The 14,053-nt window shown below is 60.7% G+C and overlaps 1 protein-coding gene across 14 annotated transcripts in view; it reads left to right on the top strand.

Annotated features, from left to right (window-relative positions):
* TP73 (tumor protein p73) overlaps positions 1-14,053 on the top strand; it is an 84,098-nt gene that overhangs the window by 65,842 nt on the left and 4,203 nt on the right. For 4 of the 14 annotated variants that reach the window (XM_063632014.1, XM_055262555.2, XM_055262556.2 and 1 more), the window contains 9 exons: positions 3,789-3,975; positions 5,002-5,117; positions 9,107-9,216; positions 9,620-9,762; positions 10,122-10,210; positions 11,406-11,527; positions 12,077-12,225; positions 13,003-13,141; positions 13,539-13,632. In XM_063632014.1, the coding sequence (XP_063488084.1) occupies positions 3,789-3,975; positions 5,002-5,117; positions 9,107-9,216; positions 9,620-9,762; positions 10,122-10,210; positions 11,406-11,527; positions 12,077-12,225; positions 13,003-13,141; positions 13,539-13,632 (1,149 nt within the window). The remainder of the gene's footprint in view (positions 1-3,788; positions 3,976-5,001; positions 5,118-9,106; positions 9,217-9,619; positions 9,763-10,121; positions 10,211-11,405; positions 11,528-12,076; positions 12,226-13,002; positions 13,142-13,538; positions 13,633-14,053) is intronic. The other 10 variants (XM_063632019.1, XM_055262560.2, XM_063632018.1 and 7 more) reach the window with 4 other exon arrangements.

Genomic DNA, 14,053 nt, shown 5'->3' with positions numbered 1-14,053 from the left:
AGGGACAGCTCCCGGCGTGCCCCAGCTCCTCCCCGGGGCGGGGTGGGGCGGGGCATCCACAATGCTCCCCGCGCATGGGCCCCCAGGACTTCTTGCAGACGGGAGTCCCTCAGATAGTGCAGAGACAGGAGCACGCACTGGGTCCTGCACCCACTTCGTGCGCCCTGGCTCTGGGACGCCCCACCACACAGCTTCCAGAGCAAGGATCGCCACTTCACCCTGCCCGGAGACCTAGAGGGAGCTGGGTGGGCTCAGCAGGGCGCTGCCCAGAGGCCGCTGCCTAGGTCTGCGAAATGGGAGCACGGCTCACCCTGAGGCCCAGGCGGGTGGGAGCTGAGGCTCCGCAGAGGACTGTGGCGGGGGGTGCTGGGGCAGGGGCCTAGGGGAAGGGCTGCAGGGGCCAGGCAGGAGCTGCGAAACCCTTCACACTGTTCAGACTCCATGGGGCTGTCAGGGAGCAAGGGCTGCCGGGGTCTCTGCCCGCAGGCTTGGTTGCACCCAGAGCCTTACTCCATCTGTGTCCAACCAGCTGAGGAGCCCAGGTGGCCTCCGCTCCTGCACCCCCATCTCAGGCCGTGGGCTGGGGCACTAGGGTGGAAGAAGCCTCAGGGGACTCAGCCCCAGAAAGGGAACTGTAGGGAAGTGGGGCCTGTGTGGCTCCAGCCCCCCGCAACCTACACCTCCTCACCTGGTGCTGAGAATGACGAGGGCCCAGTAGCCACTAACACCTGCAGGCCACTGGTTCCCAGGGGACACGCAGTGAGTCAGAAATGCAGGTGGAGAGGCTTGTGCCGTGGCTAGAGGCGTCCCAGCTGACGAGCACAAAGCCAAAACTGCCACCCACATGGCCGGACCTCAGAGGCCCTTCTCCTTTTGCTGTCCCTGAGACTCTGACCTGAGCCACCCTGGCTGGGGTCTGTTTCAAGGGGGGTCTGCCGCCCCCTCCCTGCTCTGCGGTTTCCCTAGGGAGCGGCTAGGATGGATGGCATTTATTGAGTACCACCTGCATACCTCCATCTGCTACACGTTACTGAGGAGAGATGAGGGGGACAGAGCCAGGTGCCTGAATTCCAGGGGGCCTGTGTGCTCTGCACACAAGAGGTGCTCCATAAATGCTCAGCAATGGGCAGCTCACCCTGTAGGCTGCCCTGGCCTCAGAGAAGCCTGGCAACACAGCTGCTGGCCCTGTGTTCCTCTCTCCTGCTCCAGGCACTGGCAGACAAGAGCCTGCCACCACCTGGCCCCTCCTCCTTCTGTCCCCAACCAGCACAGATGGAGACCAGGCGTGGTGTGTGGCTTCAGGCAGGGCCTTTGTCCAAGAGACCAGTGCCTGGACACAGGCCACTCCAAGTTTGGGCCAAGAGCCCTATCTGAGTCTCCTGAGGGTCCTAGTCCCAGAGGGTCTGTGCTGCGAGCTGTTCCCATGTGCCCTGGGGGCAGGGCTACCTGCTTATCCTCCCAAGTGATGCTGTGGGGAGCAAAGGGGGCATTTGTAATGGTGGGGACACTGTACGTCAGTGGTCACCTCTAGGGAAGCCAGACTGACCCCACAACAAGGGGACTGCCATCCTTCCCGCCGTGCCCAAGCCTGCAGCTCCAACAGTCCAGGGCAGGCGCCCGCACAGGGGTGGGCTGCTAGCTCTGCAAGGCTGTTTCTGCTTTTCTTTCTTTTTTTTTTTTTTGTGATGGATTCTCACTTTGTCGCCCAGGCTGGAGTGCAATGGTGCGATCTCGGCTCACTGCAACCTCCACCTCCTGGGTTCAAGCGATTCTCCTGCCTGAGCCTCCTGAGTAGCTGGGACTACAGGCACCTGCCACCTTGCCTGACTAATATTTGTACTTTTGGTACAGACAGGGTTTCACCGTATTGGCCAGGCAGGTCTCGAACTCCTGACCTCAGCTGCCTGCCTTGGCCTCCCAAAGTGCTGGGATTACAGGCGTAAGCCACTGCACTCAGCCTGTTTCCTGCTTTTCTAAACAGCGCCCAGCCTCACCTGCAGGGCTGTGCATGATGGTTCCTTCCTGCGTTTCAAACAGGACTGGGGATGGGCGGCTTCCTGCCTAAGGCCCTGTGCCCAAGGTGGGGGTCGCAGGCAGGGGCAGTGGAGCCACTCTGGCTCCAGGGGCTCCAGATGGACGGAGGACCTAGGAGGGGCCAGCCCTTTGGTATCCAATTCCCATCCTGAGGAGGCCACTGAAAGACCCCCTTCCACTTGTCCCTCCAGCCCCCTCACACCCATGGCAGGGACAGGCCAGCATTCCTGGCTGGGTCTCATTCGGGGAGCCCAAGTAGCTCATCAGAGAGGGGACTGCTCCTACTGTGCAGGAACAGGGGCGCTCAGGGTGCTGGGGACCCAGGCCCCACCCACCGTGGCTCGAAGGCTCCGTCACCTCCATCTCCCCCTTCTCTTTCCTTTTTCCTTCCTCACTTTTCACGTGCCTGCAGCTGCCAAGGACCTATGTGGCTCCTGAGAGCCCCTCATGTCCCTTGATGGCCAGAGAGGCAGTGCTGGTGGCCAATGGGGGTCAGGGGGTCAGGGCCCCCTAACTTCCTTGGCAAAGGGAAGACTCCACCTGCAGCTTCCCTGGTTCTGCCAGTAGCTCCCTGTCTCCGACCTCAGTTTCCCCAGCTGTTCCATGGTGGAGTGCAATGGGACATTCTCCAGGGCACTTGCGGCTGCAGTGACTTGTGATTCTGAGTCATCGGGGGCTGGTGAGGGGCGCAGAGGGCATGAGATGGCAGCAGAAGTCATTCTCTGAACCTGAGACTGAGGATCATTCCTGATGGCCCTGTGGGGAGAGGGCATGAGGACTCCCAGCAGGTGTCCAGGAGCCTGACACTTGGGAAATCAGCCAGCTTGGAAGTGAGTGGACGCCCCTGCAGCGGCCTCAGCGGGGTCACTTTTAGAACTCATGAGAGCTGGCCTGGGTCCTCAGATGGGCAGCCGGGCCCTGTGAGGCGAGGACACTGGAGGCCTCTGCAGGGGCTGGATCAGGAAGGGTGTCATCCAGTCCTCCTGCAGCAGGGCCCACGCCAGCTCCAGACAGACCTATTAGCTCCTCGAGTCCCAAGCTGGGGACACTGGGGCTGTAAGCCCAGAGGGGCCCTCAGAGTGGCCCAGACCAAGCCGCACAGCTCGGCTGCTCAGACTTGGTGGCCCCAGCAGGAGAGGGTGTCAGAGTCACCAGGGCTGCTGAGGCCGTGAGAGGCCTTCACGCCAACCCAGAGAGCTCTCTATGGAAGCTTGAATGCATAGCGGGCACCCATCCCATCACACATTAACCACTTGCTCTGTGCAAATGCCAGAGAAGACTAGCTCTGGTCTTAAAAACAGATTCAATGCTGCAAACCTACCTCTTCAAAGTGCTCCAAACCCACCTCTTCAAAACGCTGCAGTCAGGGACATGGCTTCCTCAGGCCTGGCTCCCAGTCCCCGTTCCCGCCCTCACTCTCCAGCAGCCCCTTCTTGCTCTCCTAGCCTTTCTTGTCCCCATTCATAAACCTAAAGCCTCTCTGCCTGGCTGCCACCGGCACTCACACCCCTGCTGTCATGGAGCCCAAATGACCCGATGGCTGTGGAGTGGGTGCCAGGGCAGCCGTGCCTGGATTCACGCCTCGAAGGACAAACACCTGGAGGGATTCAGCAGAGGGGCTGCTCGAGGCAGTCTTCATCTGGGGCTTGTGGAAGGGGGTCCCATGGGGAGGACGTGGCTCCCAATGCGGGGTGGCCTGGACAGGGGTGCAGTTGGGACCACTGGTCTCACCCGTTCCCTCTCCCCCACTCCAGTACTCCCCGCTCTTGAAGAAACTCTACTGCCAGATCGCCAAGACGTGCCCCATCCAGATCAAGGTGTCCACCCCGCCACCCCCGGGCACCGCCATCCGGGCCATGCCTGTTTACAAGAAGGCGGAGCACGTGACCGACGTCGTGAAACGCTGCCCCAACCACGAGCTCGGGAGGGACTTCAACGAAGGTGAGGCCCCCAGCTCCTCTGCCCACGGTGGCACTTTGCCCAGCACCCTGGACAGCACAGCCAGGGGCTGCCTAACTGGGAGAGATTGGGCTGACAGCATGGGCTTAGCCATTCCCCTGGGGAGGGCTTTCAGTGCCTCTGCCAGCCCCCATTTTCCCAGTTCTGAGTGGGACCTGGGGGGGCCCATGCTCCTGGGCAGGGGCAAATGGTCTGGGCAGAGTCTGAGGGGCAGCGGCCTTCTGGGGCCCCAGAGATCCTATGAGTCATAGCTCCTCTCTCCAGTGTGCCTGGCAGGGCCTACGGGCTACCCCAAGGATTAGCAGGAGAATCAGGGGGCAGAGCCACTGGGCAGGCACCCCCAGAGCACAAGGGCTGCCAGCTGGCCTGAGCCTCATCTGGAAGCCCACAGGACTGGGCCTGGTGGTCTCAGTTCTGCTGCGATGCACCTGGCACAGTGCTGGGTGCCTCTGCACCTGGCACAGGGATGGGCACCTCTCTGCACCTGGCACAGGGCTGGGCACCTCTCTTCACCTGGCATGGGGCTGGGCACCTCTCCACCTGGCACGGGGCTGGGCACCTCTTCACCTGGCACAGGGCTGGGCACCTATCTGCATGTGACATGGGGGTGGGCACCTCTGCACCTGGCATGGGGCTGGGCACCTCTTTGCACCTGGCACAGGGTGGGCACCTCTGCACCTGGCATAGGAGTGGGCACCTCTGCGCCTGGCATGGGGCTGGACACCTCTGCCTGGCACAGGGCTGGGCACCGCTATATCTGGCATGGGGCTGGGCATCTCTGCACGTGACACCAGGGTGGGCACCTCTGCACCTGGCACAGGGCTGGGCACCTCTCTGCACCTAACAGGGGTTGGCACCTCTGCAGCTGACACAGGGCTGGGCACCTCTCTGTGCCTGACATGGGGCTGGGTACCTCTTTGAACCTGGCACGGGGCTGGGCACCTCTGCACCTAGCACAGGGGTGGGCACCTCTGCACACCTCTCTGAAGTGTCGACCCCTCCCGGCAGGACAGTCTGCCCCAGCCAGCCACCTCATCCGCGTGGAAGGCAATAATCTCTCGCAGTATGTGGATGACCCTGTCACCGGCAGGCAGAGCGTCGTGGTGCCCTATGAGCCACCACAGGTAGGCCAGGAGCCAGGCTGTGCCCAGGGCCCTGCAGTCAGACGTACGGGCGGGGGGAGGGGCCCCTGGGGCAGCCCCTGAGGCAGCCCCTGTCCCTCCTGAGTTGGCTGATCTGCCTGTCCCATCGGCGTCTGTGCAGGGCTCCCTGCTCTGTGTTAAGTCTGCGTCGGCGGCTCCTTCCTCACCCACACCCGCCCCACTGTGCACACTGCTGCTCTGGCGCCGCATCCGCCTCGGGCACTCTCGGGGCCTCAGTGTGCCCAGCTCCATAGCGGGGAGTGGGTTTTCAGCCTTCTCCTCCGTTGGTGCCCAACACTGGCTCTGGCCTGGGGCTCCCAGACACAGGGATTTGGGAGACGGGGAGGTCCCCGCCCATTTAGACCCTGGATTGGCTGGGGCAGAACCAAACCAGCAACAGCGCCTGAAGGGGTGGCAAATTCTACGAGGGGGGTTGAGGGATGGTGGAAAGACTCCTAGGCCAGGCCAGGGGCCCAGGAGAGGCGGCCTGCAGGAGGCTGAGGCTGGTCAGCAGGGTGGAGAGCCGGGAGGCCCCGCTGGGCACCACGTGGGTGGGGGGTGCAGGGGACTGGGGGGCATGCAGGCTGGAGGGGAGGGGACACGGAGAGGCTGGGGGCTTTGACCTTTGGCCCAAAGGCAGCGGAAATTTCTGGGACACCATTCTGGAGCTGATGTGGGGCCCAACTGGTGTGAAAGGCTCGGGTAGGGGGAAACAGAGGGTTTGAAGTTGCTGCAGGATGGTGGGGCAGGGGCAGAACAGGAGGTGAGGAGTGGGTACTAGGCCCCCAGGGGAAGGCAGGCAATGGCAGGCCTCTACCTTCCCAGTACCTGGTTCTGAGACCAGGCTCCATGCTGTACCCAGCCCCAGCCTCCCCCACCAGGTCCCCATCCCTGTACCAGGCCCCCAGGACACCCCAGACTCCTGTCCCTGTACCCAGTCTCCAGGTCCTCCACAAGCCTCTACCCTGTACCCAGGCCCCCTTTGAGGTCCCCATCCCACCATCCTCTAAGAGCAGCCCCTTATGTCAGCGGAACCAGGGCCCAGGAGGGCTCTCTGAAACCCATGTCCCACCCTCACCCTGCCTCCGCCTGCCAGGAAGGCAGAGCTCTCTCGCCCCCTGGTGGCTGCCGTGTGACAGCAGTTCTGAGAAAGGCCAAGATTTTCCCAAACCCCTAATGGCTTTTGTATTTGTCCCCAGGGTGACATGAAAACTGCCCACATTATGGTCTGGGGACACTCATTGATCAACAGTTTTGGTTCATGGCTGGGCGCGGTGGCTCACGCCTGTAATCCAAGCACTTTGGGAGGCCAAGGCAGGTGGACCACTTGAGGTTAGGAGTTCAAGACCAGCCTGGCCCACAGGGCGAAACCCCGTCTATACTAAAAATACAAAAGTTAGCCGAGCCTGGTGGTGCATGCCTGTAAATTCCAGCTATTCCGGAGGCTGAGGCAAGAGAATCGCTTGAACCCAGGAGGCAGAGGTTGCAGTGAGCCAAGATCGCGCCATTGCATTCCAGCCTGGGGGACAGAGAGAGACAACGTCTCAAAAAAAAAAAAAAAAAAAAAAAAAGAGTTTTGGTTCACGTCTCAGCTGTACTGCAAAATCCCTGGGAAACAGGAGTGTACTGGGGGTGGGTTCGCTGGGGACAGCTCTGGTTCCTCTTTCTGCCCAGATGAGCCCACAGCATGCAACACACACATAGGCCCACAAAATCTGTGCCAGCACACTCACACCCAACATCTGGGCTTGACCTCCAGCCTGTGTCAGGGGAGAAGGTTGGGGCAAACAGACCGCAGGACTCTGTGCTGCTCTCAGAGCAGAGACCAGGTCTGAGCCCTCCCAGAACCCAGAACCAGCCCAGTGCTTGGGGTTCAGTGATCTTCATGAATGGGTGGCTGGATGGGGTGAGTGAGTGGATGGATGGGGGTGGGTGGGGTGGATGGCTGGATGGATGGGTAGGTAGGTGGACGGATGGACGGATAAACGGGGTGGGTGGGTGAGTGGATGAATGGATGGGTGGGTGGATGGATGGATGGATGGGGTGGGTGGGTGGGTGGGTGAATGAATGCGTGGGTGGGTGGGTGGGTGAATGTATGGTTGGGTAGAGGGATGTTGAATGGATGGGGTGGGTGGATGGATGGATGGATAGACTGATATTGTTGAATGAATGAATGGGTGGAAGGATGTTTGGATGGATGGATGGATGGATAGGTAGATAATAAATGGGGGAGTGGATGGATGGATGGATAGATGGATCGATGGATGGATGGATGGATGAATGGGGTGGGTGGATGGATGGGGTTCGTGGATGGATGGATGGATAGGGTGGGTGGGTGGGGTGGATGGATGGATGCATGGGGTGGGTGGATGGATGGATAGAGGGATGGATGGATAGGATGATGGATGGGGTGGGTGTGGGGGGTGGATGTGTGGGTGGGTGGGTGGATGGAATGGGTGGGTGGGTGGATGGATGGATTGACTGATATTGAATGGATGGGTGGGTGAATGGATGGTTGGATGGATGGATAGATAATAAATGGGGGGAGTGGATGGATGGATGGAGTGAGTGGGTGGGTGGATGGATGGATGGGGTGGATGGGTGGATGGATGGGTGGATGGATGGATGGGTAGATGGATGGGGTGGGTGTGGGGGGGATGGATGGATGGATAGATGGATGGATGGAGTGGGTGGGTGGGTGGATGGATGAATGGATGGATTTATTGATATTGAATGGATGGGTGGGTGGATGGATGGTTGGCTGGATAGATAATAAATGGGGATGGATGGATGGATGGATGGATGGATGGATGGATGGAAGGGGTGGATGGGTGGATGGATGGATGGATAGGATGGATGGATGGGGCGGGTGTGGGGGGTGGATGTGTGGGTGGGTGGGTGGATGGATGAATGGACGGGTGGCTGGATAGATGGGTAGATAGTAAATGGGGGAGCGGATGGATGGGTGGATGGATGGATGGATGGAGTGGGTGTTGGGGTGGACATGTGGGTGGGTGGGTGGATGGATGGTTGGATGGGGTGGGTGGATGGATGGATGGATGAATGGATGGATGAATGGGCTGGGTGGATGGATGGGGTTGGTGGGTGGATGGATGGATGGATGGATATTGAATGGATGGGTGGGTGGATGGATGGTTGGATGGATAGGTAGATAATAAATGGGGGAGTGGATGGATGGATGGGATGGATGGATGGATGGATGGATGGATGGATGGATGGGGTGGGTGGATGGATGGGGTTCGTGGATGGATGGATGGGTGGATGGATGGATGGATGAATAGATGGGTAAATGGATGGATGGATGGATGGATGGATGGGGTGGGTAGATGGATGGGGTTGGTGGATGGATGGATGGGTGGATAGATGGATAGATGGATGGATGAATAGATAGATGGGTAAATGGATTGATGGATGGGTAGATGGATGGATGGATAGGGTGGGTGGGTGGGTGGATGGATGGATGGACTGATACTGAATGGATGGGTGGGTGGGTGGATGGATGGTTGGATGGATGGATAATAAATGGGAGTGGATGGATGGGTGGATGGGTGGGGTGGGTGGATGGATGGGGTTGGCGGATGGATGGATGGGGGATAGATGGCTAGACAGATAGATGGATGAATAGATGGGTAAATGGATGGATGGGTAGATGGGTAAATGCATGGATGGATGGGGTGGGTGGATGGATGGGGTTGATGGATGGATGGATGGGTAGATGGATAGATGGATGAATAGATAGATGGGTAAATGGTTCGGTGGATGGATGGATGGATGGATGGATGGATGGATGGATGGATGGATGGACAGATATACAAATGGCAACAACTATAGAGCAGGGCATCCCCCTGCCTACCTGGAGCCAGGACCAGACATGGAGCTGGGGGCTGCAACCTTAGTGGACTTGGGCTGCATGCTGATGCTAGCCCCTCTCCCTGCTCCCCTATGTGCAGGTGGGGACGGAATTCACCACCATCCTGTACAACTTCATGTGTAACAGCAGCTGTGTAGGGGGCATGAACCGGCGGCCCATCCTCATCATCATCACTCTGGAGACGCGGGAGTGAGTCTCAGGCACACAGGGTGGAGGTGGGACAGGGCTGGGCGGGCACGGCTGGGGGAGAAGGGGAGCTGTCATGGAGACCTGCAGGCCAAGGCCAGCTTGGGGAAGAGACTTTGGGCTGTGCTGCTGGAGGAAGGAACCGCCCCCTGGCCTGCAGGGCCTGCCTGGGCAGAAGCTGGGCCTCCGGAGGGAGGTGGGAGTCCCGGGCGAGGTCTCAGGGCAGCCTCGCAGCTTTGAGCCTCTGGCTCCCTCTAGCGGGAACACTCGCTGCCGGCACTGGGTGCTCTGTGGTGACTGAGGGCTCTCAAGGCCGGTCCTGCAGGGTCCGAGGTGGGCGGGGAAGGTGAGCAGGTTGAGGGTGGGCAGAGTTGAGCTCACAATTCTGGCTGTGCCCACCCGACAGTGGGCAGGTGCTGGGCCGCCGGTCCTTTGAGGGCCGCATCTGCGCCTGTCCTGGCCGCGACCGAAAAGCCGATGAGGACCACTACCGGGAGCAGCAGGCCCTGAACGAGAGCTCCGCCAAGAACGGCGCCGCCAGCAAGCGTGGTGAGCGGCCGGCCAGGGGGAACTGGACGCGTGTGGGGGGGGAAGGGGACACGCTGGCAGGACACAGTGCGAGCCCGTGTCCCAGGGACAGGGCCAGCCCCTGAACAGCCCCCCACGCCCAGACTCCTCCCTGACGGAGCCTGAGAGCAGCCCCCAAATAAGTCACTTGTCCTGGGCCAAGGGCATCTCAGAGGCCTGGGTGGCACCGCAGGTTTGCCCGTCCCTGTGGGTTGCTCACCACCGGACCCAGCCGGAGAATTGATTGGCCCCAAGCGTGGGGCAGGTCTCCCTCCTCCCAGAAGGAGGCCTCACCCTCTGGTCCTGCTTGCTCACCCCGCCCGCCCTGCCTGGCCTTCCAGCCCTCAAGCAGAGCCCCCCTGCCATCCCCGCCCTTGGCGCCGGCGTGAAGAAGCGGCGGCATGGAGACGAAGACACGTACTACCTGCAGGTGAGTGTGTGCTCCTGCACGGCAGCCGGGAGACCTGCCTCGCCTCTGTCGTCTGCTGAGCCCAGGCTGGGCCATGGGGAGGGACTCTGGAGACCATGATGCAGGGGGCGGGAGGAGCCCAGCCCTGTGTGAATGGGTCCAGAGGGCAGAACCTGCTTGCAAGAGTCAGACCAGCAGGACCCAACTGCAGGGCATTCCTGAGAGCCCTCTCAGTCCCAAAAACCCAGCGTCATGCCATTTACAATGAAGCCATGTGTACATAGCACAGGTGGGGTGGTGCGGAGTCCCACCAGCGTAGAAGTTCAGCAAGAATCCAGGACCCTAACGTTGGCCAGGACCCGTGGCCATGGCCGGCCCCCATGAGTGTGCTTCTCACGTGTGGCCTCTGACAGGTGAATTAAATCGGCACAGGCTTGGCTGGGATTCATCTTCCATGATGTGAACTTTCTGTTTTTTGAGCTCCAGAATGAGCCCCAGTTGGGGGCAGTGGCTCATGCCTGTAATCCCAGCATTCTGAGAGGCTGAGGCGGGTGGATCACTTGAGCCCAGGAGTTTGAGACCAAAGTGGGCAACACAGTGAGAACTCCATCTCTACAAAAATTTGCTGGGCGTGGTGGTGTCATGCACCTGTAGTCCCAGCTACTCAGAAGACTGAGGCAGGAGGATCACCTGAGGACAGGAGGATCACCTGAGCCCAGGAGTCCAAGGCTGCAGTGAGCTATGATGATGCCACTGCACTGTAGCCTGGGCAACAGAGCAAGACTCTGTCTAAAGAAAAAGAGAGAGGGGAGAGAGGGGAGAGAGGGAGGGAGGGAGGGAGAGAGGGAGGGAGGGAGGGAGAGAGGGGGAGAGAGAGAGAGAGAGAGAGACAGAGAGAGAGAGACAGAGAGACAGACTTGATTTTTAAAAACCCAGTATCTGTTGGTGGGGGAGGAAGAGGGGAGGCTTGGGGGCCACAAGGATCAGGCATGGTTCTTGGGGACAGGAGACCTGCCCACCAAGTCAGGGGCTCTGGTTAGACCTGCTTCTTGGGAAGAGGAAAGAAGACCAAGGGATGCTGAGCCTCTGGGGTGCCAGGGAACCCCCAGAAAGGACAGATGCTTTGCCAAGCCCAGGTCCTCCTGAGGCTGCAGCTGCCCCCCCTCTCATGGGGGTCTGGGGCATGTGGACAGAACATCTGCTCCTCTGTGCCCAGGTGCGAGGCCGGGAGAACTTTGAGATCCTGATGAAGCTGAAGGAGAGCCTGGAGCTGATGGAGTTAGTGCCGCAGCCACTGGTGGACTCCTATCGGCAGCAGCAGCAGCTCCTACAGAGGCCGTGAGTCAACCCTAGCCCACCATCAGTGTGGGGAAGGAGGACATGGCTTAACCCCCCAGGAGAAGGCCAGGAGGACCAGAAACCCCTCCAGAAGGCATCGTCTGCCAGGGACAGGCAGCAGGGTCCAGAGCAGGGCCCACCCCACATCTCCTCCTCCAGGAAGCCTTCTAGCACTTGGGGCTGCCCTGGGACCCTGGGTCAAGGCCCTTGCTATGCCTCTGCCACCGAGAGGTCTTGTAAATGTCTGCTGAGTGGAAAGGCCAGGAGGGGTGGCCAGAGTGACCATGACCCACCAAGACCAGAGTCCAATTCCAGTGGCACAGGTCATCCCCCTGCCTCCCGGCCCCGCCATGGCCAGTGTCCTTCTCAGGCGCAGGCCCAGTGGCCGTGCATGGTCATGGTTGGGGACAGGGAGGCTGGGGGAGGATGAAGCCACTCTCTGACATCAGTCTCCACCCATTCACAGCATGGGGGCATCACGGGCGTGGGTGGTCGGTGGGCACGAGGCTGCCTTGCTTCCCACCCATGCGAGCCGTTGCTTCTGAGCAGGAGTCACCTTCAGCCCCCGTCCTACGGGCCGGTCCTCTCGCCCATGAACAAGGTGCACGGGGGCATGAACAAGCTGCCCTCCGTCAACCAGCTGGTGGGCCAGCCTCCCCCGCACAGCTCGGCAGCTACACCCAACCTGGGGCCCGTGGGTGAGTCCCTTGGGCAGTGGGGGCCCACGGGCAGGGCGGGGAGGCCCACTGGGGGCGCCTGGCTCAGGACACACCACCCAGCTTGGGACCCAGGGCAGGTGTCTCTGTGGCTGGCTCCTTGCAGCGGTTCCACCCTCCGGGCAGGAGGCGCAGCCACGGACAGCCCTCTCTGCCCACTCCTGGCTGTGGCAGGTGGAGGGGGGCGTGGTTAAGAGCGTGGAACCCACATGCCTATACCGCCTCTTGGCAGGCGAGGGAGCTTGGGGAAGGCTCTTAACATTACACAGCCTGTTTCCCCATCAGCAAATGGCCACAGAAGTACCAGGCTCACTCCTTGTGAGGATTAAATGGTGCAAGACCTCATCGGGGCCCCAACACAAGCCGGGGGCTCCATTGGATAGAGTTTGGGCCCCCTTCCCCTGGAAGGTCCTCATGTGGGCAGGACCAAGCATGTTCCCAGTGCTGCGAGCAAGCACCCCCAAGTGTTTCCTGAGGGCCTGGGATGTGGCCAGCACTCCAGTGCCAGCTGCGATTGCCCTTACGACCCAGCACCTCGTACGCACGGTCACCCCCATCCCTACTAGGCGGGGCGAGGAGACAGGGCCCCAGGTGTTCAGCCCTTGCTCAAGCCTCCAGCTGGCCGAGGTGATGCCGAGCGTCACATTGCCAGGCCTTGGGATGGCTCCCTGGTGTCCAGAGGTGTCTGGAGCCTGGGTGGAGCCTGCACCTGGACGCCCGGCCTGGCTGCCCTGATGGCCCCACCTGCCTCTCACCCAGGCCCTGGGATGCTCAACAACCATGGCCACACAGTGCCAGCCAACGGCGAGATGAGCAGCAGCCACGGCGCCCAGTCCATAGTCTCGGGGTCCCACTGCACTCCGCCACCCCCCTACCACGCCGACCCCAGCCTTGTCAGGTGCGTGGGCTGCCGAGGGCCTGAGCATGTGCTGTCACCCTGTCTGTTCACCTCTGTCCTTCTGGCCATGTCAGCTGCCCTGCCCCACCCTGTGTGCTCACCACTTGCAACCCGGGATCAGACAGGCGGGCGGGGGCAGTCAGGCCAGGAGCATCTGCAGATGCTGGGGAAACGGTCCACTTAGAGGAAAAGCACAAAAAGCCAGGGTCCTCCACTGACCTGTCCCCAGCTGAGCACGTCCCCTCCCTGAGGGATGCCGTGGCCACCTGTGCGCTGGAGCCACCCTTCGGAGACAGTGGCAGTCTCCGCCCCAGCCAGGCCACTCTCAGAGACGCGGGCTCGCGCAGCCCAGTGCTTGGAAGCTAATGCTGCTTCCTTTCTCAAATTCTCTCTGCAGTTTTTTAACAGGATTGGGGTGTCCAAACTGCATCGAGTATTTCACCTCCCAAGGGTTACAGAGCATTTACCACCTGCAGAACCTGACCATCGAGGTAACGCCCGGGTGGCCCCGCTCTGCAGAGGCAGTAGCTGGAGGGGCCCCTGTCCAGAGGGCAAAGAGCCTTCTCTTCCTTGCTGTCATGGCTGGGAAACGGAAACCCTTTCCCACGGGCAAGCAGATGCGATGACTTGACTCTCGAGAGCTTAGGCAGGTGCAGCCAGGCACACGGCTGGCAGTGCGGGACACAGGCCCAGGCCTCCAGATGCTGAACTGGTCATTTGAGCCTTTTCAGACTCCCAGCAGCCAGTGTGCCTTTGATTTTAGGGGATGGGCTGTTTCCAAGGCACAAAGAACAGAAGAATGTAAGGCCCCGAGGGAGTCAGTCCAGTTCAGCGCCATTTACACAGAGAGGAAAGGGGACCTAGGGAAGGCAAGCACCTGGCCCGAGGCCACACAGCTCTTGGCACCTGTGG

This window comes from Symphalangus syndactylus, chromosome 22, assembly GCF_028878055.3.
Source record: "Symphalangus syndactylus isolate Jambi chromosome 22, NHGRI_mSymSyn1-v2.1_pri, whole genome shotgun sequence".
NCBI lineage: Eukaryota > Metazoa > Chordata > Mammalia > Primates > Hylobatidae > Symphalangus > Symphalangus syndactylus.
The sequence above is the reverse complement of the archived record's forward strand: the minus strand, read 5'-3'. Positions and strand labels throughout refer to the sequence as shown.